We start from the raw sequence: 23,285 nt of genomic DNA, 5'->3' as shown, positions 1-23,285 counted from the left end.
GGTCTCTTCTTGCCAGAAAGAAATATGGAAGCGGGACGAGTTGGTGTACTACTTAACTCCAATGATTGTGGTGTTTCCACTGCCTCCTCATCGACAACATCATCATCATCATCACGCTCAGCAGCTCTTCGGGCTAGGGTCAAAATGTCTGTTTGCTGCATGCCCGCTGGGGCTGCAGTGACCTTTATGATGACTGGGTCGTCGTTGGCAGAGTCTTCATCAGCAGCAGTAGCCGCCACTTCTTGTTGAGCCTCATCACACTCCATAACTCTGAGACTTTGGACGAGCTTCCTTTTACGCTTAACTACCTTTGTCGGATCATGGTGTGCCTCACTCTCAGACGGCTGTGGTGCTGGTTCCCAAGTTTGATCCGTATCATCAGAAGGAGGTGTGCTTGAAGAAGATGTAGACACCACCCTTGATCTCTTCCTTGCTAGGGGTGTGGAAGACAATGAAGGATCATCAGGAGGAGGGGCTTCCTCAAATGATACCTCGCCTTGATTGTCGATTTTCTGATGTGCCCCTACTTCGGGAGGAACAACTATTGTGGCCTCTTGTGACCCTCCATGCACCTCTGCTTGCGCATCTCCTTGCACTGCCTCTCCTTCCACATGTACTTGGGCTTGTACTTGCACATGTGATTGTTGTTGCGGCTGTGGTTGTTCAACACTCGTCAGATGAGCTACAACAACCTGTGTTGATTGAGGGACATTGCTGCTGCTTTCTTGCGATGAGCCAACATCACTGGTCGATGGTGATTGAAGAACTATACTGGCTGCCTCTGCAGCACTCAAGGGCTTGGACTTAAGTTGGAGTGGTGGTGGTGGTGGCACTGAGCCCAATGGAGCGGGGGTGCTGCTGCCAGCTTGGTCCCCAGCAGATCCCGCTGCTGCTGCAGGCATACTTTTTTTTTTACTCCCAAAAAAAGGGGCGGGCGGCACACCAGTGTCCTTGGTAACTTGCTTCTTCTGCTCCTTACTGGCACCTTTCTTGCTAGAGGAGCTACGGGTTACTTTTTTTGGGGCCATCTTCTTCAGAGCAGGTCAGCAGGCAGCAGTTGCACGAGTTGCAGAGGGTTCTGTGTCTAGACGTGACGTCGCGTGACGTTATGCTGCACACACACACCGCTGCAGGACTTCTTCCTGGCACTGGTGGTTCTCTTGAGTCTTCTTGTGCACCTAAAAGCAATGGAAGACAGAGGAACATCAGTTCAGTTATACACCCCAAAAAATGGACAAAACACAGAAAAATGAGCACAATCCCATGCCATCCATGATGTTTACATTGAAGACACCCCACAGAAAGACTAGGGACATGCAAGTATGCAACACTCACTACCCCTGGGCATAATGGATGAAAAGTAGGCAAAATAGGTGCATGCCTCAGACACTGCCTCTCTTCAAAATGGCCCCTTACACCCCAAGCACATGTTGCCTGTACCAGCCAGCACTCAAGATGGCCACCACCACCACCCACATGGCCAGTCCACATCAACAGTACACCCCCCAAAAACAGAAAAACAGCCAGAAATCACCACAATCCAATGCCATCCATGATGTTTACATTAAAGAGAGTGAGACCAGACCACACCACAGGCACACTCAGTCCATGCACCACCACCCCTGGGCAAAAGGCCACACCAGCAGGCCCAAAAAAACGACAAAAAACAATCAAATCAGCACAATCCCAGCCCATCCATGGCCTCAATGGTGTTTAAATTCAAGAAGACACCCCTCAGAAACACTAGGCCCATGCAACACTCACTACCCCTGGGCATAAAGGATGAAAAGTAGGCAAAATAAGTGCAGGCCTCAGACACTGCCTCTCCTCAAAATGGCCCCTTACACCCCAAGCACATGTTGCCTGTACCAGCCAGCACTCAAGATGGCCACCACCACCACCCACATGGCCAGTCCACATCAACAGTACACCCCCCAAAAACAGAAAAACAGCCAGAAATCACCACAATCCAATGCCATCCATGATGTTTACATTAAAGAGAGTGAGACCAGACCACACCACAGGCACACTCAGTCCATGCACCACCACCCCTGGGCAAAAGGCCACACCAGCAGGCCCAAAAAAACGACAAAAAACAATCAAATCAGCACAATCCCAGCCCATCCATGGCCTCAATGGTGTTTAAATTCAAGAAGACACCCCTCAGAAACACTAGGCCCATGCAACACTCACTACCCCTGGGCATAAAGGATGAAAAGTAGGCAAAATAAGTGCAGGCCTCAGACACTGCCTCTCCTCAAAATGGCCCCTTACACCCCAAGCACATGTTGCCTGTACCAGCCAGCACTCAAGATGGCCACCACCACCACCCACATGGCCAGTCCACATCAACAGTACACCCCCCAAAAACAGAAAAACAGCCAGAAATCACCACAATCCAATGCCATCCATGATGTTTACATTAAAGAGAGTGAGACCAGACCACACCACAGGCACACTCAGTCCATGCACCACCACCCCTGGGCAAAAGGCCACACCAGCAGCCCCCAAAAAACGACAAAAAACAATAAAATAAGCACAATCCCAGCCCATCCATGGCCTCAATTATGTTTAAATTCAAGAAGACACCCCACAGAAAGACTAGGCCCATGCAACACTCACCACCCCTGGGCAAAGGGCCCCACCAGCAGGCCCAAAAAAACGACAAAAAACAATCAAATCAGCACAATCCCAGCCCATCCATGGCCTCAATGGTGTTTAAATTCAAGAAGACACCCCTCAGAAACACTAGGCCCATGCAACACTCACTACCCCTGGGCATAAAGGATGAAAAGTAGGCAAAATAAGTGCAGGCCTCAGACACTGCCTCTCCTCAAAATGGCCCCCTACACCCCAAGCACATGTTGCCTGTACCAGCCAGCACTCAAGATGGCCACCACCACCACCCACATGGCCAGTCCACATCAACAGTACACCCCCAAAAAACAGAAAAACAGCCAGAAATCACCACAATCCAATGCCATCCATGATGTTTACATTAAAGAGAGTGAGACCACACCACAGGCACACTCAGTCCATGCACCACCACCCCTGGGCAAAAGGCCACACCAGCAGCCCCCAAAAAATGACAAAAAACAATAAAATAAGCACAATCCCAGCCCATCCATGGCCTCAATTATGTTTAAATTCAAGAAGACACCCCACAGAAAGACTAGGCCCATGCAACACTCACCACCCCTGGGCAAAGGGCCCCACCAGCAGGCCCAAAAAAACGACAAAAAACTATCAAATCAGCACAATCCCAGCCCATCCATGGCCTCAATGGTGTTTAAATTCAAGAAGACACCCCTCAGAAACACTAGGCCCATGCAACACTCACTACCCCTGGGCATAAAGGATGAAAAGTAGGCAAAATAAGTGCAGGCCTCAGACACTGCCTCTCCTCAAAATGGCCCCTTACACCCCAAGCACATGTTGCCTGTACCAGCCAGCACTCAAGATGGCCACCACCACCACCCACATGGCCAGTCCACATCAACAGTACACCCCCAAAAAACAGAAAAACAGTCAGAAATCACCACAATCCAATGCCATCCATGATGTTTACATTAAAGAGAGTGAGACCACACCACAGGCACACTCAGTCCATGCACCACCACCCCTGGGCAAAAGGCCACACCAGCAGCCCCCAAAAAACGACAAAAAACAATAAAATAAGCACAATCCCAGCCCATCCATGGCCTCAATTATGTTTAAATTCAAGAAGACACCCCACAGAAAGACTAGGCCCATGCAACACTCACCACCCCTGGGCAAAGGGCCCCACCAGCAGGCCCAAAAAAACGACAAAAATCAGCACAATCCCAGCCCATCCATGGCCTCAATGGTGTTTAAATTCAACAAAACAGTTGTATCATGCACCCCTAACCAACCCTGGTCCTACTGGATACTGTGGCTACCCACAATATCATTTATTTAATGTTCTGAAAAAGTTCCAAAATTTTACTTGCAGCAACTGTAATGCCCCAAACAAACTTACTTGTGAAAGTTGATTTCTAATCCAAAAGTGATCCAAAGACAGTCAAAAAGGCCTCAAATCCAAATATCCAGCAGCACCCACAAAAAGTAATCCTTCCAGCTCCAGATCCAAATGAAAGTGACCAGGAGATGGACAAAGCACTGGGAGGAGCCTGCTGGACAGGAACAGGAAGTTGGAGACTGTGGGGCACTTCCTTCTTCTCCCCCCCCCCCAAAAATGGACTCCTTGCAAAAAAAAAGGCCATGCAAATGTCAATCTGAGGAGTGATTCTGATAAAAATCATAATTTTCTGAAGGTTTATCCTGTTTGCTGGTGATTTTCTTGTGCAGAATTGCAAAAGCTCTATTTCGCGAGTGCGAGATTGTTCCTTTCCGCCGCAACTACGTGTTCGCAATTGCGAACTCTCGCGAGGTGTGCTGTGCAAGGTGGCAAGCCGCGATTACGTATTCGCGGGCGCCAAACTCCCGCGGGATCACACAGCAAGATCCAAAATGGCGCGTCACTCGCAAAGAAAAACAACTCGGCAAACGCTAAATGACGGAAAGTGAACGCCGTGCACCACGCCGCGCGCCGCAACCAAGCAAAAAATCCGCCGCGAGCGGATTCACGGATTTTCGACAAATTCGCGAGAGTTCGCGGATTGCGAATTTGCCGAAAATCCGAAAAATCCGCGATCGGAGCGGATTTTACGCCCATGCTTACTGATTAGGAAATGAGTGTAAATTGCACTTGCCCAGGGTTTTACACAGGAAAATATCAATCATTTTTAGAGGGTTCCAACTAAATAAATGAATAATATAAGAATAACAGATGCAATAACCATTTTCCCAGGTTCCTGTCTATCACTTATCACTGGAATCAAAGCCAGTTTGGCATGAATTGAATTAACATTTGGGTGTTTTTTTGCACTTGTCATAATGTCGAGGGTCTGAAATGAACTATATATTTCAATATTTTAGGACACTAGATAACGTCAGACATAGCACATTGGCAGGATTTGCTTGGGAAAGCGAAATCATACATACCATAATTCTTGTAGAGCTTGTCAAATGATGGTGCTGTTCCTCTTCCACTGAAGTCATTTCCCTGATCAATCAAACCCTCCTTTACAGCTTCATGGCCACACACAACAATGACACGACGAGGGCCCAAATACACAGTGAACACATCTCCATACTTCTTTCTCAGCTGCATTGATAAACACAAAGAAGAAAACATTTTGAGTGAAGATGTGAGACTGGTGTTGACATTTGTGGCATTTGTGGCATTGAAAAACATCTTGACCTATTAAGTCACAATTCATTATGGTGACAATATTCAATAACACATAGGATTTCAAATAAAGGTGAGCCTGTTAAAAGCCTGCTGTCTCCGTTTGGTGGTGTAGCCAGTGATCAAGAGCAATACCCTGCTCGAAACGCGTTTTGCCATCTCAGATGAGGTTTGGGGGCTGGCTGAATCTGCTGCTGCCGGTGGTGCGTGTGCTTTAACCCTCCATGTGCGACATCTTCAATGAGGGCAACTTCTGTTTTGGATACTATAGCGGCTGGCTTAGTCGTGAGGATGTCCCGCCGCTGGATGCAGTGGATCCAAGGTGCTCAGCCATTAGAGCACTGACAGGAATGGAGGGGCCTGCCTACCGGAATTATTGGGAGCAGTACAGCGAGTTCGCAATCCCTCACACCCACTGGGGTTAATATTTAGAGAAGATTCCACTGCACCCACTTGGGTAGACATTTGCATATTTTTTACGGAGTAAACAACAGTGATTCAGGTTTTAATTGGGATCTGAGCCCTGGCAACAATAGCACGAACTACCACGACCAGAAGGCTGTGTTGACTGATGCCCACATGGGCGGGAGAGTGATTTCAAATAAAGGTGATCCCGTTAAAAGCCCGCTGTCTCCGTTTGGTGGTGTAGCCAGTGATCAAGAGCAATACCCTGCTCGAAACGCGTTTGGCCATCTCAGATGAGGTTTGGGGGCTGGCTGAATCTGCTGCTGCCGGTGGTGCGTGTGCTTTAACCCTCCATGTGCGACATCTTCAATGAGGGCAACTTCTGTTTTGGATACTTTAGCGGCTGGCTCAGTCGCGAGGATGTCCCGATGCTGGATGCAGTGGATCCAAGGTGCTCAGCCACTAGAGCACTGACAGGAATGGAGGGGCCTGCCTACCGGAATTATTGGGAGCAGTACAGCGAGTTCGCAATCCCTCACACTCAATGGGGTTAATATTTAGAGACGATTTCACCGCACCCACTTGGGTAGACATTTGCATATTTTTTACAGAGTAAACGGCACCGATTCAGGTTTTAATTGGGATCTGAGCCCTTGCAACAATAGCACGAACTACAACGACCAGAAGGCTGTGTTGGCTGACGCCCACATGGGCGGGACTGTGATTTCAAATAAAGGTGATCCCGTTAAAAGCCCGCTGTCTCCGTTTGGTGGTGTAGCCAGTGATCAAGAGCAATACCCTGCTCGAAACGCGTTTGGCCATCTCAGGTGAGATTTGGGGGCTGGCTGAATCTGCTGCTGCCGGTGGTGCGTGTGCTTTAACCCTCCATGTGCGACATCTTCAATGAGGGCAACTTCTGTTTTGGATACTTTAGCGGCTGGCTCAGTCACGAGGATGTCCCGCCGCTGGATGCAGTGGATCCAAGGTGCTCAGCCATTAGAGCACTGACAGGAATGGAGGGGCCTGCCTACCGGAAATATTGGGAGCAGTACAGCGAGTTCGCAATCCCTCACACCCACTGGCGTTAATATTTAGAGAAGATTCCACCGCACCCACTTGGGTAGACATTTGCATATTTTTTACGGAGTAAACGGCACCGATTCAGGTTTTAATTGGGATCTGAGCCCTGGCAACAATAGCACAAACTACCACGACCAGAAGGCTGTGTTGGCCGATGCCCACATGGGCGGGACTGTGATTTCAAATAAAGGGGATCCTGTTAAAAGCCCGCTGTCTTAGTTTGGTGGTGTAGCCAGTGATCAAGAGCAATACCCTGCTCGAAACGTGTTAGGCCATCTCAGATGAGGTTTGGGGGCTGGCTGAATCTGCTGCTGCTGGTGGTGCGTGTGCTTTAACCCTCCATGTGCCACATCTTCAATGAGGGCAACTTCTGTTTTGGATACTTTAGCGGCTGGCTCAGTCGCGAGGATGTCCCGCCGCTGGATGCAATGGATCCAAGGTGCTCAGCCATTAGAGCACTGACAGGAATGGAGGGGCCTGCCTACCGGAAATATTGGGAGTAGTACAGTGAGTTCGCAATCCCTCACACCCACTGGCGTTAATATTTAGAGAAGATTCCACCGCACCCACTTGGGTAGACATTTGCATACTTTTTACGGAGTAAACGGCACTGATTCAGGTTTTAATTGGGATCTGAGCCCTGGCAACAATAGCACAAACTACCACGACCAGAAGGCTGTGTTGGACGACGTCCACATGGGCAGGACTGTGATTTCAAATAAAGGTGATCCCGTTAAAAGCCCGCTGTCTCCGTTTGGTGGTGTAGCCAGTGATCAAGAGCAATACCCTGCTCGAAACGCGTTTGGCCATCTCAGATGAGGTTTGGGGTCTGGCTGAATCTGCTGCTGCCGGTGGTGCGTGTGCTTTAACCCTCCATGTGCGACATCTTCAATGAGGGCAACTTCTGTTTTGGATACTTTAGCGGCTGGCTCAGTCGCGAGGATGTCCCGATGCTGGATGCAGTGGATCCAAGGTGCTCAGCCACTAGAGCACTGACAGGAATGGAGGGGCCTGCCTACCGGAATTATTGGGAGCAGTACAGCGAGTTCGCAATCCCTCACACTCAATGGGGTTAATATTTAGAGACGATTTCACCGCACCCACTTGGGTAGACATTTGCATATTTTTTACAGTGTAAACGGCACCGATTCAGGTTTTAATTGGGATCTGAGCCCTTGCAACAATAGGACGAACTACAACGACCAGAAGGCTGTGTTGGCTGACGCCCACATGGGCGGGACTGTGATTTCAAATAAAGGTGATCCCGTTAAAAGCCCGCTGTCTCCGTTTGGTGGTGTAGCCAGTGATCAAGAGCAATACCCTGCTCGAAACGCGTTTGGCCATCTCAGGTGAGATTTGGGGGCTGGCTGAATCTGCTGCTGCCGGTGGTGCGTGTGCTTTAACCCTCCATGTGCGACATCTTCAATGAGGGCAACTTCTGTTTTGGATACTTTAGCGGCTGGCTCAGTCACGAGGATGTCCCGCCGCTGGATGCAGTGGATCCAAGGTGCTCAGCCATTAGAGCACTGACAGGAATGGAGGGGCCTGCCTACCGGAAATATTGGGAGCAGTACAGCGAGTTCGCAATCCCTCACACCCACTGGCGTTAATATTTAGAGAAGATTCCACCGCACCCACTTGGGTAGACATTTGCATATTTTTTACGGAGTAAACGGCACCGATTCAGGTTTTAATTGGGATCTGAGCCCTGGCAACAATAGCACAAACTACCACGACCAGAAGGCTGTGTTGGCCGACGCCCACATGGGCGGGACTGTGATTTCAAATAAAGGGGATCCTGTTAAAAGCCCGCTGTCTTAGTTTGGTGGTGTAGCCAGTGATCAAGAGCAATACCCTGCTCGAAACGTGTTTGGCCATCTCAGATGAGGTTTGGGGGCTGGCTGAATCTGCTGCTGCTGGTGGTGCGTGTCATTTAACCCTCCATGTGCGACATCTTCAATGAGGGCAACTTCTGTTTTGGATACTTTAGCGGCTGGCTCAGTCGCGAGGATGTCCCGCCGCTGGATGCAATGGATCCAAGGTGCTCAGCCATTAGAGCACTGACAGGAATGGAGGGGCCTGCCTACCGGAAATATTGGGAGCAGTACAGCGAGTTCGCAATCCCTCACACCCACTGGCGTTAATATTTAGAGAAGATTCCACCGCACCCACTTGGGTAGACATTTGCATATTTTTTACGGAGTAAACGGCACCGATTCAGGTTTTAATTGGGATCTGAGCCCTGGCAACAATAGCACAAACTACCACGACCAGAAGGCTGTGTTGGACGACGTCCACATGGGCAGGACTGTGATTTCAAATAAAGGTGATCCCGTTAAAAGCCCGCTGTCTCCGTTTGGTGGTGTAGCCAGTGATCAAGAGCAATACCCTGCTCGAAACGCGTTTGGCCATCTCAGATGAGGTTTGGGGTCTGGCTGAATCTGCTGCTGCCGGTGGTGCGTGTGCTTTAACCCTCCATGTGTGACATCTTCAATGAGGGCAACTTGTGTTTTGGATATATATATATATATATATATATATATATATATATATATATATATATATATACATACACACATATATACATACACACACATATCAGATATATATTTAAATATTTATATTTTCACTGAAAAATCATCATCCAGTGACTGAGTGTTTCTAAACAGCTTAAGAATGTTATATATCCCAAAGTGTATTGAAGAATGAATGGGTGTATGAGTGTCTGAATGGATGAATTAGTGGGTGCATGACTGACTGTATAAGTGAGTGATTAAACGTGTCTTAGTGAATGCATGGGTGAATGACTAATCTATGTGAATGTCAATATCAGTCTGTCATTTGGTGTGTAAGTATCTGCTTGGGTTGGTGAGTAGCTACATGATTGTTTATATGGGTTAATGAATGGTTGTCTGAGGACATGTATGGGTGCCTGATTGTCTGTGTGGGGTTGACTTTCTGCATGGATGAGTGAGTAAGTGTTTCACTGGGTGTATGGGTTCATGAGAGCAATGTCAAGGGGCTGTAGGGTGAGTAAGTACGTATGGCTATGTTCGTGAGTGAGTGGATATCTCAGTGGTATATGTGTGAATAACTACATATGTGAAAAGCATTATATTTAAGTATTGGAGTATATGAGTGACTATATGTGAGAGCGAGGATTGTGAAAGTGGCTGTATGGATGAGTGTGTTCTTGTGTCAGTGATTGAATAAGAAAGTAAGTATGTGTTAGTACTTGTATGAATACCTGAGGTGGTGTGTGTGTATAACTGTATAGATCTGTAAATGGCAATGTGCTGTATTCTTTGTGTGACTGACTACGTGTGTCAGTAACTCTATGGGTGAGTGGCAATGTGTGAGTGTCTGTATCAGTATATGATTGCATATATCAGTGGCTGTATAAATGAAAGACTGTGTGAATGAATTTACTAAATGGGTGAGTGAGTGGATGTCTGTAAACCTATGAATCAGTGAGTGGGTATATTGTAACAGGTATTGGTGTGTCTATGGTTTCGAGAAAGGTTGTCTGTATTTTAGAGTGGGTGTATCAAAGGTTATATTAGGGTGTGAAGAGGTGCATCAGATATTAAGTGGATGATTTCTTCAGTGATGTTATCAGTGATATCATAAGTGATGTCACTGACCATGTCATGAGTGATGTAATATGTGATGTCATCAGCAGTGCATTGCGGGGGCGCAAGTTATAGTTAGCTCAGCTAACTATACCAGCCAAATTTCTCTGGTTTTGTACGCAAAAAATATCAGCCTAACTATAACGTCCCTGAAACATGGTTTTTTCAGTGAACTGCTAAAGTTTTTTAAATGCTAATTCCTAACTATAACGTCCCTGAAACCTCTTTTTTTCAGAGAATTGCTAAGATTTTTAAAATGTTAATTCCTAACTATAATGTCCCTGAAAACTCTGTTTTTTTCTGTGAATATCTATGGTTTTTAAATTCTAACCATGCCTACATAGGTAGGACAGGTGCAGAAAGAGGAAGACAGTTGCAGAAAGAAGCAATAGAAGTACAGAAAGAGGGAAAAGAGGAGCAGAAAGAGGAAGAAAGGTGCAGAAAAAAGCAAGAGAAATGCAGAAAGATGCAACAGAAGTCCAGAAAGAGGAAGAAAGGCACAGAAAGAAGCAAAATAAGTATAGAATTAACCAACAATGGTGTAAAAAGAGGCCTACTTTGACTGTACTTTACAACAGTAGCCTAATCTCTAATCCTTCCAGGATGTCTTAAACCTCACTTTTTTCTTGAAGATTCACTATTAATCGACTGCCCGGATTGTTAGGCCTACCAAATATAAAACAGCAATACTAAGCATATCACTGTTGTAAGTCTGACCACATCTGTGAAGGTATACATGCATGTTTCTGCTTTTACCTAGTGACATAAAAATAAACATACAAATACTTGAATACCTGTGTTTCAAACAGCATACTCTGTTAGTACAAAAATGTGAATGTAATTCTTTCTGCTCATTATACAGGCAATATGGATATTCAATAGTATATTTGAGGGGGGTCTATAACACCTTTACACATTAGACATGTCTGCCTGTGCAACTGAATGATAGAGCATAACCGAGAACATTTAACCACCTATATGAGAACTTTTTAAGTTACCATCTTTAGCTGCATAACACATGTGAGAATACATATACAAGTAGACATATACCTCAGTCACAAGAGCACGCTGACCTTAAAACTTGACAGCTTTCACTTCTCATTTAAATACAGAAAGAGGCAAGAGAATTACAGAAAGAAGCAAGAGAAGTGTATAAAAACAAGGGAGGTGCAGAAAAAGTAACAAGTGCAGACAAAGGCAAGAGAAATGCATAAAGAGGCAAGAGTGCTGCAGAATGAGGCAAGAGTGCTGCAGAAAGAGGAAAGACAAGTGGGAAAAGAGGCAACAGGGGTGCAGAAAGGAGCAAGAGAGGTACAGAAAATTGCAGGAGGTACAGAAAGAAGCAACAGAGGTGCAGAAAGAGGCAAGAGAGGTGCAGAAAGAGGCAAGAGAGGTGCAGAAAGAAGGAAGAGGGTACAGAAAGAGATGAGTTGTGCAGAAAGAGGAAAGAAAGGTGCAGAAAGAATCAACAAAGGTGCTGAAAGAGGCAAGCGAACTGGAAAAAGAGGCAAGGGAGTTGCAGAAACAGTTTAAAGAGGTGCAGAAAGAGGGAAGATGGATGCAGACAGAGGCAAGAGAGGTGCAGAAAGAGACAAGAGAGATACACAAAGAGGGAACAGCGGTACAGAAAGAGTCAAGAGGGGTGCAGAAAGAAGCAATAGAGGTGCAGAGAAAAGAAAAAGAAGTGTAGAAAGAAGTAACCCAGGGGCATAAAGAGGCAAGAGGGGTGCCGAAAGAGGCAAGAGGGGTGCAATGGAAGCAACAGAGGTGCAGAAACAGGTTAAGAAGAGTGCAGAAAGAGGCAAGAGAGGTGCACAAAGAGAAGTAGGGTATAGAAAGAAGCCAGAGGAGTGCAAAAAGAGAGAAAAGAGGTGCAGAAAGAAGTGAGAGGTACAGAAAGAAGCAACAGGGGTGCAAAAAGAAGCAAAAGAAGTACAGAAATAAGCAACAGAGATGTAGAAAGATGCAAGAGAAGTGCAGAAAGAGGCAAGAGAGGTGCGGAAACAGGCAGGAGAGGTACAGGGACAGGGTACAAAAAGAGGCAAGAGAAGTACAGAAAGAGGGAAGGGGTGCAGAAAGAGGCAAGATGGGTACAGAAAGAAGCAAATGAGGTACATAAATAGACAACAGAGGTGCAGACAGAGGTGAGAGAGGTGCAGAAACGCAAGACAAATGCTGAAAGAGGCAACAGAACTGATGAAAGAAGCAACAGAGGTGTACAAAGAAGCAAGAGAAATGATGGAAGAGACAAGAGAGTTCCAAAAAAAACAAAAGAGGTAAAGGAAAAAGCAAGAGAGATACAGAAAGAGGTAAGTGAGGTGCAGAAATAGGCACAGTGGTGTAGAAAGAGGGGTGCAGAAAGAGGCAAGAGGGGTGCAGAAAAAAGCAAGAGAACTGCAGAAAGAAGCAAGGGAGATGCAGAAAGAGGCTAGAGGGGTGCAGGAAGAAGCAATAGAAGTGTAGAACAAAGCAACAGAGCTGCAGAAAGAGGCAAAAGACCTGCAGAAAGAGGCACAAGTGTTGTAGAAACAGGCAAAAGAGGTGCTTAAAGAAGGAACGGGCTGCAGACAGAGATAAGAGAGGTACAGAAAGAGGGAATAGGGATCCAGAAAGAGGCATGAGAGGTGCAGAAAGAACCAACAGAGGTACAGAAAGAGGCAAGAGAACAGCATATAGAGGCAAGAGATGTGCAGAAAGAGGCAAGAGAGAGATGCACAAAGAGGGAACAGAAGTGCAGAAAGAAACAAAAAAGAAACAATGGAGATGCACAGAGCGGCATTAGGACTGCAAAAAGAGGCAAGAGGGGTGGGGTCAGAGGCAATAGAGGTGCAGAAAGAACCAACAGTGGTACAAAAAGAGGCAAGAAAAGTGCAGAAAGAGGCAAGAGAGGTACAGAAACAGGTAGGAGAGGTGCAGAAAGAGGGAACAGGGATACAGAAAAAGGCAAGAGATATACAGAAACAGGGAAGAGGGGTACAGAAAGAGGCAAGAGAAGTGAAGAAAGAAGCAAGTGCAGTAAAGAATGGGGCAACGGAGGTACAGAAATAGGCAAGAGAGGTGCATAAGCAGGCAAGAGAACTGCAGAAAGAACCAATGGAGATACGGAAAGAAGCAAGAGGGGGTGCAGAAAGAAGTAATAGAAGTGCAGAATGAAGCAACAGAGCTGCAGAAAGAGGCAAGAGACGTGCAGAAAGAGGCACAAGTGTTGCAGAAACAGGCAAAAGATGAGCAAAAAGAAGGAACATGATAAAGACAGAGTGAAGAGAGGTGAAGAAAGAGGGAAGGGGGATGCAGAAAGAGGCAGGAGTGGTGTAGAAAGAAGCAAGAACAGTGCAGAAAGAAGCAACAGAGGTGCAGAAAGAGGTATGAAAAGTGCAGAAAGAGGCAAGAGGGATACAGAAACAGGTAGGTGTAGAAAGAGGCAAGAGATGTACAGAAACAGATAAGAGGGGTGCAGAAAGAGATAAGAGGGGTGTCAAAAGAAGCAAGTGCAGTGAAGAAAGAGGCAACAGAGGTGGAGAAAGAGGCAAAGAGGTGCATTAACAGCCAAGAGAGGTGCAGAAAGAGGCAAGAGAAGTGAAGGAAGAAACAACAGAAATGCAGAAAGAGGCAAACGAAGTGCAGACAGAGGCAAGAGACGGATAGAAACTGGCAGTAGAGGTGCAGAAAGAGGGAAGAGGAGTGCAGAAAAAGGGAAGACGGATAAAAAGAAGCAAGAGATGTGCAGAAAGAAGCAAGAGAAGAGCAGTAAGAAGCAACAGATGTTCAGAAAGCAGGAAAAGGGGAGCAGAAAGAAGCAAGACAGGTGCAGAAAGAAGCAAGAGAAATGAAGAAAGAAGCCAGGGAAAGGAAGAAAGAAGCAAGTGAGATGCAGAAAGAGACAAAGGCAGTATATGAAGAGGCAAGAGAGGTGCAAAAAGAAGCAAGAGAGATGCACAAAAAGAAAACAGCAGAACAGAAAGAGGCAAGAGGGGTGCAGAACAAAGCAACATAGGTACAGAAAGAAGCAAGAAAAGTTACGAAAGAAACAACCCAGGTATAGAAAGAGGCAAGAGGGGTACCAAAAGAGGCAAGAAGTGTGCAGAAAGAAGCAACAGAGGTGCAGAAACAGGCAAGAGAAGTACAGAAAGAGGCAAGAGAGGTGCAGAAAAAGGGAACACAGGTGCATAATGAGGCAAAAGGGGTGTAAAAAGATGCAAGTGAAGCAATAGAGGTGCAGGAAGAGGCAAGAGAAGTGCATAAACAGGCAGGAGAAGAGCAGAAAGAGGCAAGAGAAATACTGAAAGAAGCAACAGAGGTATAGAAAGAAGCAATAGAAGTGATGAAAGAGACAGGAGAGTTGCGTAATGAAACTAGAGATGTGCAGAAAAAAGAAATAAGAGTTAAGAAAGAGGCAAGTGAGGTGCAGAAAGAGGCCGGAGAAGAACATAAAGAGGAAGGAGAGGTGCAGAGAGAGGCAACAGAGTTGCATAAACAGGCAAGAGAGGTGAAGAAAGAGGAAATAGGGGTGCTGAAAAAGACAAGAGGGTGCAGAAAAAAACTAGATAGATGTGGAAAAAGTAAGAGAAGTGCAGAAAGAACCAATGGAGGTGCAGAAAGAGGCAAGAGGTGTATAGAAAGTGGCAACAGAAGTGTAAAAAAAGCAACAGAGGTGAAGAAAGTGGCAAGAAAAATGCGGAAAGAGGCAGGAGAGGGGCAGAAAGAGGCAAGTGAGGTATAAAAAGAGGCAAGAGAGGTACAGAAAGATGGAAGAGGGGGCAGAAAGAGGCAGAAGGGTGCACAAAGAAACAATAGAGGTGCACAAAGGAGCAAAAGAGGTGCAGAAAGAGACAAGAGTGGTACAGAAAGAGGAAAGAGGGGTGAAGAAAGAAGCAAGATTGATGCAAAAAAAGCAATGGAAATGCAGAAAGAAAGAAGGGAAATGCAGAAATAAGCAAGTGGGGGCAGTAAGAGGCAAGGGAACTACAGAAAGAGGCAAGAGAGATACACAAAGTGGGAACAGTGGTACAGAAAGAGGCAAGAGGGGTGCAGAAAGAAGCAACAGAGGTGCAGAAAAAAGTAAAAGAAGTGTAGAAAGAAGTAACCCAGGTGCAGAAAGAGGCAAGAGGGGTGCCGACAGAGGCAAGAGGGGTACAATAGAAGCAACAGAGGTGTAGCAACAGGCAAGAGAAGTGCAAAAAGAGGCAAGAGAGGTGCAGAAAAAATGGGAACAGGGGTGCATAAACGGGCAAGACAGGTACAGAAAAAGGGAAGAAGGGTGCAGAAAAAGGCAAAAGGGGTGAAGAAAGAGGCAACAGATGTGCAGAAAGAGGCAAGAGTGGTGCATAAACAGGCAAAAGGAGAGCAGAAAGAGGTAAAAGAAGTACTGAAAGAAGCAACAGGGGTATAGAAAGAAGCAATAGAAGTGATGAAAGAGACAAGAGAGTTGCAAAATGAAACTAGAGAGGTGCAGAAAAAAGAAAGAGGAGTGAAGAAAGATGCAAGTGAGGTGCAGAAAGAAGCAAGAGCAGTGCATAAAGAAGCAACATAGGTGCCAAAAGAGGTCAAAGGGATGCAGAAAGAAGCAAGAGAGGTGCAGAAAGAAGCAAGAGCAGTGCATAAAGAAGCAACAGAGGTGCAGAAAGAGGTCAAAGGGACATAGAAAGATGCAAGAGAGGTTCAGAAAGAAGAAACAGTGGTGCAGAAAGGCAAAAGGGGTGCATAAAGAAGCAAGAGAGGTGGCGAAAGTGGCAAGAGAGGTGTAAAAAATTGACAACAGAGGTACAGAAAGAGGGGAACAGGGGACAGGAAAAGGCATGAGTGGTACACAAAGAAACAATAGAGGTGCACAAGTATTGAAAGAAGCAACAGAGGTATAGAAAGAGGCAAGAGAAGTGCAATAAGAATCAACAGAAATGCAGAAAGAGGCAAGAGAAGTGCAAAAGAGGCAACAGTGGAGAAGAAAGAAGGAACAGAGGTGCAGAAAGATGCAAGGGAAATGCAGAAAGAAGCAAGTGAGGTGCAGAATGAGGCAAAATAAGTGCAGAAAGAAGCAAGAGCGGTGTAGAAACTGGCAACAAAGGTGTAGAACCTGGCAACAGAGGTGCTGAAAGAGGCAAGAGAGATAGAGAAAGAGGGAAAAGGGATGAAGAAAGGTGCAAGTGCAGTGAAGAAAGAGGCAAGAGAGGTGCATACACAGGCTAGGGAAGTGCAGAAAGAGGTAAGAGAAGTACTGAAAGAAGCAACATAGGTATAGAAAGAAGCAATCAAAGTGATGAAAGAGATAAGAAAGTTGTAGAATGAAACTAGAGAGGTGCAGAAAAAGAGAGAAGTAAAGAACGAGGCAAGCGAGGTGCCGAAAGAAGCAAGAGCAGTGCATAAAGAAGCAACAGAGGAGCAGAAAGAGGTCAAAGGGACCCAGAAAGAAGCAAGAGAGTTGCAGAAAGAAGCAAGAGCAGGGCATAAAGAAGCAACAGAGGTGCAGAAAGAGGTCAAAGGGACGCATACATTAGCAAGAGAGTTTCAGAAAGAAGCAAGGGAAATTCAGAAAGAAGCAACATAGGTGCAGAAAGAGGCAAAAGGGGTGCAGAAAGAAGCAAGAGAGGTGCAGAAAGAGGCAAGAGGTTCAGAAAGAGGGAACAGGGATATAGCGAGAGGCATGAATGGTACAGAAAGAGGGATGAGGGGTGCAAAAAGAGGGAAAAGGGGTGAAGAAGTGATGACAGAGACAAGAATGTTGCAGAATGAAACTAGAAAGGTGCAGAAAAAGAAAAAAGTGAAGAAAGGGGCAAGTGAGGTGCAGAACGAGGCAGTCGAAGTACACAAAGTGGCAAGAGAAGTACGTAAAGAGGTACAGAAAGAGGCAAGAGAGGTGTAAATAATTGACCACAGGGGTACAGAAAAAGAGGGAGAGGGGTACAGAGAGAGGCATAAGGGGTACCCAAAGAAACAATAGAGGTGCACGATGAAGCAATAGAGGTGCAGAAAAAAGCAAGAGAAGTGTAGAAAGAAGCAACAGAGGTGTAGAAAGAGGCAAGAGAAGTGCAATAAAAAGCATCAGAAATGCAGAAAGAGGCAAGAGAAGTGTAAAAATAGGCAAAAGTGGTGAAGAAAGAAGGAACAGAGGTACAGAAAGATGCAAGGTAAATGCAGACGGAAGTAAGGGAAATGCAGAAAGAAGCAAGTGAGGTGCAGATTGAGGCAAGAGAAGTGCAGAAAGAGGCAAGAGAGGTGTGGAAACTGGCAATAGAGGTGCTGAAAGAGGCAAGAGAGAAACAGAAAGAGGGAAAGGGATGAAGAAAGATGCAACTGCGGTGAAGAAAGAGGCAAGTGGTGCAGAAAAAGGAAAGAGAGGTGTATACATAGGCTAGAGAAGTGTAGAAAGAGGTAAGAAAAGTACTGAAAGAAGCAATCAAAGTGATGAAAGAGACAAGAAAGTTGTAGAATGAAACTAGAGAGGTGCAGAAAAAAGAGAGAAGTAAAGAAAGAGGCAAGTGAGGTGTAGAAAGAAGCAAGAGCAGTGCATAAAGAAGCAACCGAGGTGCAGAATGAAGCAAGAGAGGTGCAGAAAGAAGCAAGAGAGGTGCAGAAATAGACAAGAAGTACAGAAAAAGGGAACAGGGATGTAGAGAGAGGCAAGAATGATACAGAAAGAGGGATGAGGGGTGCAGAAAGAGGGAAAAGGGGTGAAGAAGTGATGAAGTGATGAAAGAGACAAGAACGTTGCAGAATGAAACTAGAGAGGCACAGAAAAAGAAAAAAGTGAAGAAAGAGGCAAGTGAGGAGCAGAACAAGGCAGTAGAAGTACACAAAGAGGCAAGAGATGTACAGAAAGAGGCAAACGAGGTGTAGAAACTGGCAACAGAGGTGTAGAAAGAGGTAAAAGGGTTGCAGAAAGAGGCAAGAGAAGTACTGAAAGAGGCAAGAGAAGTGCAGAAAGAGGCAAGAGAGATATAGAAACTGGCAACAGAGGTGCAGAAAGAGGAACGAGGGGTGCAGAAAAAGGGAAGAGGGGTGGAAAAAGAAGCAAGAGAAGTGCAGAAAGAAGCAACAGAGGTGCAGAAAGAGGCAAAGGGGTACAGACAGAAGCAAGAGAGGTGCAGAAAGAAGCAAGTGAAATGCAGAACAAAGCAAAGGAAATGCACAAAGAAGCAAGGGAGGTGCAGAAAGAGGCAAGAAAACTGCATAAAGAGGAAAGAGGGGTGCATAAAGAGGCAAAAGAGTTACAGAATGAAACTAGAGAGGTGCAGAAAAAAGTAAGAGAACTGAGAGAGAGGTGCAGAAAGAGGCAAATGAGGTACAGAACGAGGGAAGAGCGATGCAGAAAGAGGCAAAAGGGGTGCACAAATAAACAATGGAGATGCACAAAGAAGCAATGGAGGTGTAGAAAGAAGCAGTAGAGGTGTAGAAAGAGGCTAGAGAACTGCAGGAAGAGGCAAGAGATTTGCAGAAACAGGCAGGGTGGTGCAGAAAGAGGAAATAGGAGTGCAAAAAGAGGCATGAGAGGTGCAGAAAGAGGGAAGAGGGTGCAGAAAGAGGCAAAAGGGATGCACAAAGAAGCAATAGAGGTGCACAAAGAAGCAATAGAGGTGCAGAAAGAAGCAAGAGAAGTACAAAAAGAAGCAACAGAGGTGCGGAAAAAGCCAAGGGGGGTACAAAAAGAGGCAAGATAAGTACAGAAAGAAGCAACAGAAATGCAGAAAGAGGCAAAAGCAGTGCATTCAGAGGCAAAAGGAGTGCAGAAAGAAGGAAAATAAGTGCAGAAAGAAGCTAGGGAAATGCAGAAAGAAGCAAGGGAAATACAGACAGAGAAAAAGAGGTAAGAGAGGTGTAGAAATTGGCAACAGATTTGCAGAAAGAGGGAAGAGGGGTACAGAAAAAGGGAAGAAGGGGGCAGAAAGAAGCAAGAGAAGTACAGAAAGAAGCAACAGAGGTGCAGAAAGAGGCAAAAGGGGTGCATAAAGAAGGACAAGAGGTGCAGAAAGAAGCAAAGAAAATGCAGAAAGAAACAAGTGAGGTGCATAAAGAGGCAAGAAAAGTGCAGAAAGAGACAAGAGGGTGCAGAAAGTGGCAAGAGAGGTGTTGAAACTGGTAACAGAGGTGCAGAAAGAGGGAGGAGGGGTGCCGAAAATGGGAAGAGGGGTGCAACAAGAAGCAAGAAAAGTGCAGAAGGAAGCAAGAGCAGTGCAGAAAGAAGCAACAGAGGTGCAGAAAGAGGCCAAAGGGGCACAGAAAGAAGCAAGAGAGGTGCAGAAAGAAGCAAGGGAAATACAGAAAGAAGCAAGGAAAATGCAGAAAGAAGCTAGTGAGGTGCAGAAAGAGGCAAGAGAACTGCAGAAAGAGGCAAGAGAGATACACAAAGGGAGAACAGTGGTGCAGAAAGAGGCAAGAGGGGTGCAGAAAGAAGCAACATAGATGCGGAAAGAAGCAACAAAGGTGCAGAAACAGGCAAGAGATGTGCAGAAAGAGGCAAGAGAGGTGCAGAAAAAGGGAACAGGGATGCAGAAAGAGGCAAGAGAGGTACAGAACGAGGGAAAAGGAGTGCAGAAAGAGCCAAAAGGGTTGAAGAAACTGAAAGATGCAAGTGCGGCAAAGAAAGAGGCAACAGAAGTGCAGGAAGAGGCAAGAGAGGTGCATAAACAGGTAGAGAAGTACAGAAAGAGCCAAGATAAGTACTGAAAGAAGCAACGGAGGTAGAGAAAGAAGCAATAGAAGTGATGAAAAGGACAAGAGAGTTGGAGAATGAAACTAGAGAGGAGCAGAAAAAAGAAAGAGAAGTGAAGAAAGAGGCAAGTGAGATGCAAAAAGAAGGAGGAAAAGTACAGGAAGAGGCAAGTGAGGTAGAGAAAGAGGCAAGGAGGTGCAGAAAGAGAGAAGTGGGGTGCATAAAGAGGCAAACGGGGTATATAAAGAAACAATAGCGGTACACAAAGAAGCAATAGAGGTGCAGATAGAAGCAACAGAGGTGCAGAAAGAGGCATGAGAACTGCAGGAAGAGGCAAGAGAGTTGTAGAAACAAGCAAGCGAGGTACAGAAAGAGGCAAGAGAAGTATAAAAAGAGGCAAAAGGGCTGGAGAAATAAGGAGGTGCAGAAAGAAGCAACAGAGGTACAGAAAGAACCAAGGGAAATACAGAAAGAAGCAAGGGAAATGCAGAAAGAAGAAAGTAAGTGCAGAAAGAGGCAAGAGAAGTGCATAAAGATGCAAGAGAGGTGAAGAAACTGACAACAGGTGCAGGAAGAGGGGTGCAGAAAAAGGGAAGGGTGTACAGAAAGAAGTAACAGAGGTGCAGAAAGAGGCAAAAGGTGTGCAGAAAGAAGGAAAAGAAGTGCAGAAAGAAGCCATGGAAATGTAGAAAGAAGCATGTGAGGTACAGAAAGATGCAAGAGAAGTGCAGAAAGAGGCAAGAGAGATTCAGGAAGAGATAAGAAAGGTGCAAAAACCAGGAAGATAGTACAGAAAGAGGTAGGAGAAGTACATAAAGAAGCAACAAAGGTACAGAAAGAGGCAAGAGATGAGCAGAAGAAAAAAACACGAGAGCATAGATGAAAAAAGCAGGAGAGTTGCAGAAAGAGGCAAGGGTAGTGCAGAAAATGGATAAAAAGGTGCACAACGAAGCAAGAGAAATTTAGAAAGAAGCAAGAGAGGTGCAGAAAGAAGCAAGAGCGTGACCATTCCAGCTTGGCAATGGGCCTTCCACCACATTGTACCACTTGTCGCTGCATTTATGGTAACATTTGAGCTAGAAGCAAGATTATGCAGCAGATGATGAATTACATGGCAAATGCGTAAAATGTATAATTTGAAAAAATGGTGTTGCCCAACAGTCACATAATTCCAGTGGTCATGCTCATACCTTTGACTAAGTTCAGAAGTACTCCCCAGTGGTCCCTTCTTTTTTTGTCTCATTGAGTTTATAGTTTAGCATCTATAGAAATGAGGAAGACTAAAGCTGAGGTTACCCCTCCACAACGCAAACTACAATACCACATAATTACTCTCCATAACACATAATCCCATACTACCTAATTCCTATTCACTAAATACCATATACTTTCTATCCACATAATTTCACTGCACAACATACCACACAATTCCACTACATACAATGTATATCCAATCCATTTAAACACTAGTAAAACAATTTTTACATTCACAACACCAATAGCTCTAACCCCAGCAAGTGCAAGATCTTTAACATTGCAAATGCTTCTTTAACTAGTAGTCACATTTTCAGAGTGGTGGTGGAAGGGGGCTGGGCCTCCAACCAGTCCTTAGGAATTCCACAGAGTAGGACTTACAGGACGTACCAGTAGGGCTTCTTGGCCTCAAAGTCTCTCATGAGTAAAGCATCCCCCAACCAGCAGTTTGCCAGGAGGCGTGTTTGCAGAGTTGTGGAGAAAGAGGGTGTGGCCTGTGTCCGCCTTCCAGCAATCCTACTGTGTGGGGCTTACTGGAGATAACTGGTAGGCTAGTTGTCTCCTAAGGACCCCCACATGAGTGGTGGGCAAAGGAGGTGTGGCCTGCTATGAGAACTTACGAATCCTGCTGTGTGGGACTTACTGGATGTAATAGGAGGGGTAGTTGACCCCAAGGATGTTTTCCTCCTGGCACGCTCTTGGTAGGGGGATGAAGTCCCCTTGCCTCTTGAGGGTCCTTGTGGGCCAACAAGCCCTTGTGTTACCTCTAGTAAGCCCCACACACCTGGATTGCTGAGAGTGGTCATAAGCCACGTCCCCTTTTTATACCACTCTGCAAACACGGCTCCTGGTGCACTGCTGCTTGGGGGATGAAGCCCAGTTTAGTCCTGAGGCCCTCAGGACAAAAGGGGATCTCATCACCCCACCACTAGTATGCCAAGAGGCTCTTTTGCAGAGTGATGTAAACAGGGGCATGGCCTTCTACCACCATTCAGCAAACCAGCTGTGTAGGGCTTACTAGAGATGCTAGTCGACTAGTTGGCCGCTAAGGACCCTCAGTAGTGACAGGGATGTCATTCCCCAACCAAGATCACCCCAGTAGGAGCGTTTGTAGAGTGGTTCAGGGAGGGGGAGAGGGCCTCTGGCAAGAGGCTGGCTTCTCTTTTCTGTCTTCTTTGTGAAAGGGGGGCTGTGTGAACCCCCTTCCCTAATACTTTTTGGGCCCTGGGGACCCCATCCCCCAAGGCCTGGCCAATTTTGGCTTTGGGTGAAGGAAGTAACCCGTTTAGGGGCACCCAGGTTACTAATGACCACCTCTCAGCTTTCCGTACTAAATGAAGCATTGGTCAGACAGTAGAGAATACAAACCAATAAGTGTTTGTTCATATGCACTCAGAGTGGGGCCCCATCTGCCCAGTCCCTAGGAGTGCTGCAGAGGGAAGTTAAATCGACAAGCATAAATATACATTATGTACGTTTCATAACCAGGCAAAAACACACCCACAGTGGAATTTTCCAGGCAGGTGCAGTTAAACAGCAAAATACAGAAAAAAGGTTTCAGCATTCATATTTTTACACAAAGTAACATAGTCCAAGGTTGTTCAATCCAGAGCCCACACCAGACAATGGGGAGCAGCCCTCTATCTAGTGACAAAGCTATGTGCTAACATGAATGCTATGATTCTTACTAAAACAGAACACAAGAGAAGAAACAAAACTCAAATGGGAGCATTTCTCAGAATTGAACCAGATCAGTTTATAACAGCCTAAAATGGTGAAACAGAAAATGGCACAGCGAATGCTTTCTTTCATAGAGCATTACGTAAGTATAAACAATTTCTACTCTAACAGACCCTCCTTTTATCATGAGCTGAAACATTTTCTAACAACAACAATTGGAAACAAAACTACAAACAGTAACAAGAAATCACATTTATAAACAGTTATGTGAACTGGATCACTGAAATATTATCGACGGTCACATTATCGACTAGCAAAA

General features: G+C 45.8%; 1 protein-coding gene across 3 annotated transcripts in view; it reads right to left on the bottom strand.

Annotated features, from left to right (window-relative positions):
• LOC144781938 (cytochrome P450 2G1-like) overlaps window positions 1–23,285 on the bottom strand; it is an 878,243-nt gene that overhangs the window by 664,470 nt on the left and 190,488 nt on the right. For all 3 annotated transcript variants that reach the window (XM_078661025.1, XM_078661024.1, XM_078661026.1), the window contains exon 3: window positions 5,026–5,188. In XM_078661025.1, coding sequence (XP_078517151.1) covers window positions 5,026–5,188 — 163 coding nt within the window. The remainder of the gene's footprint in view (window positions 1–5,025; window positions 5,189–23,285) is intronic.

The sequence above is a fragment of the Lissotriton helveticus genome, chromosome 9, assembly GCF_964261635.1.
Source record: "Lissotriton helveticus chromosome 9, aLisHel1.1, whole genome shotgun sequence".
Classification (NCBI taxonomy): domain Eukaryota; kingdom Metazoa; phylum Chordata; class Amphibia; order Caudata; family Salamandridae; genus Lissotriton; species Lissotriton helveticus.
This window is presented reverse-complemented; position numbering and strand designations above follow the sequence as displayed.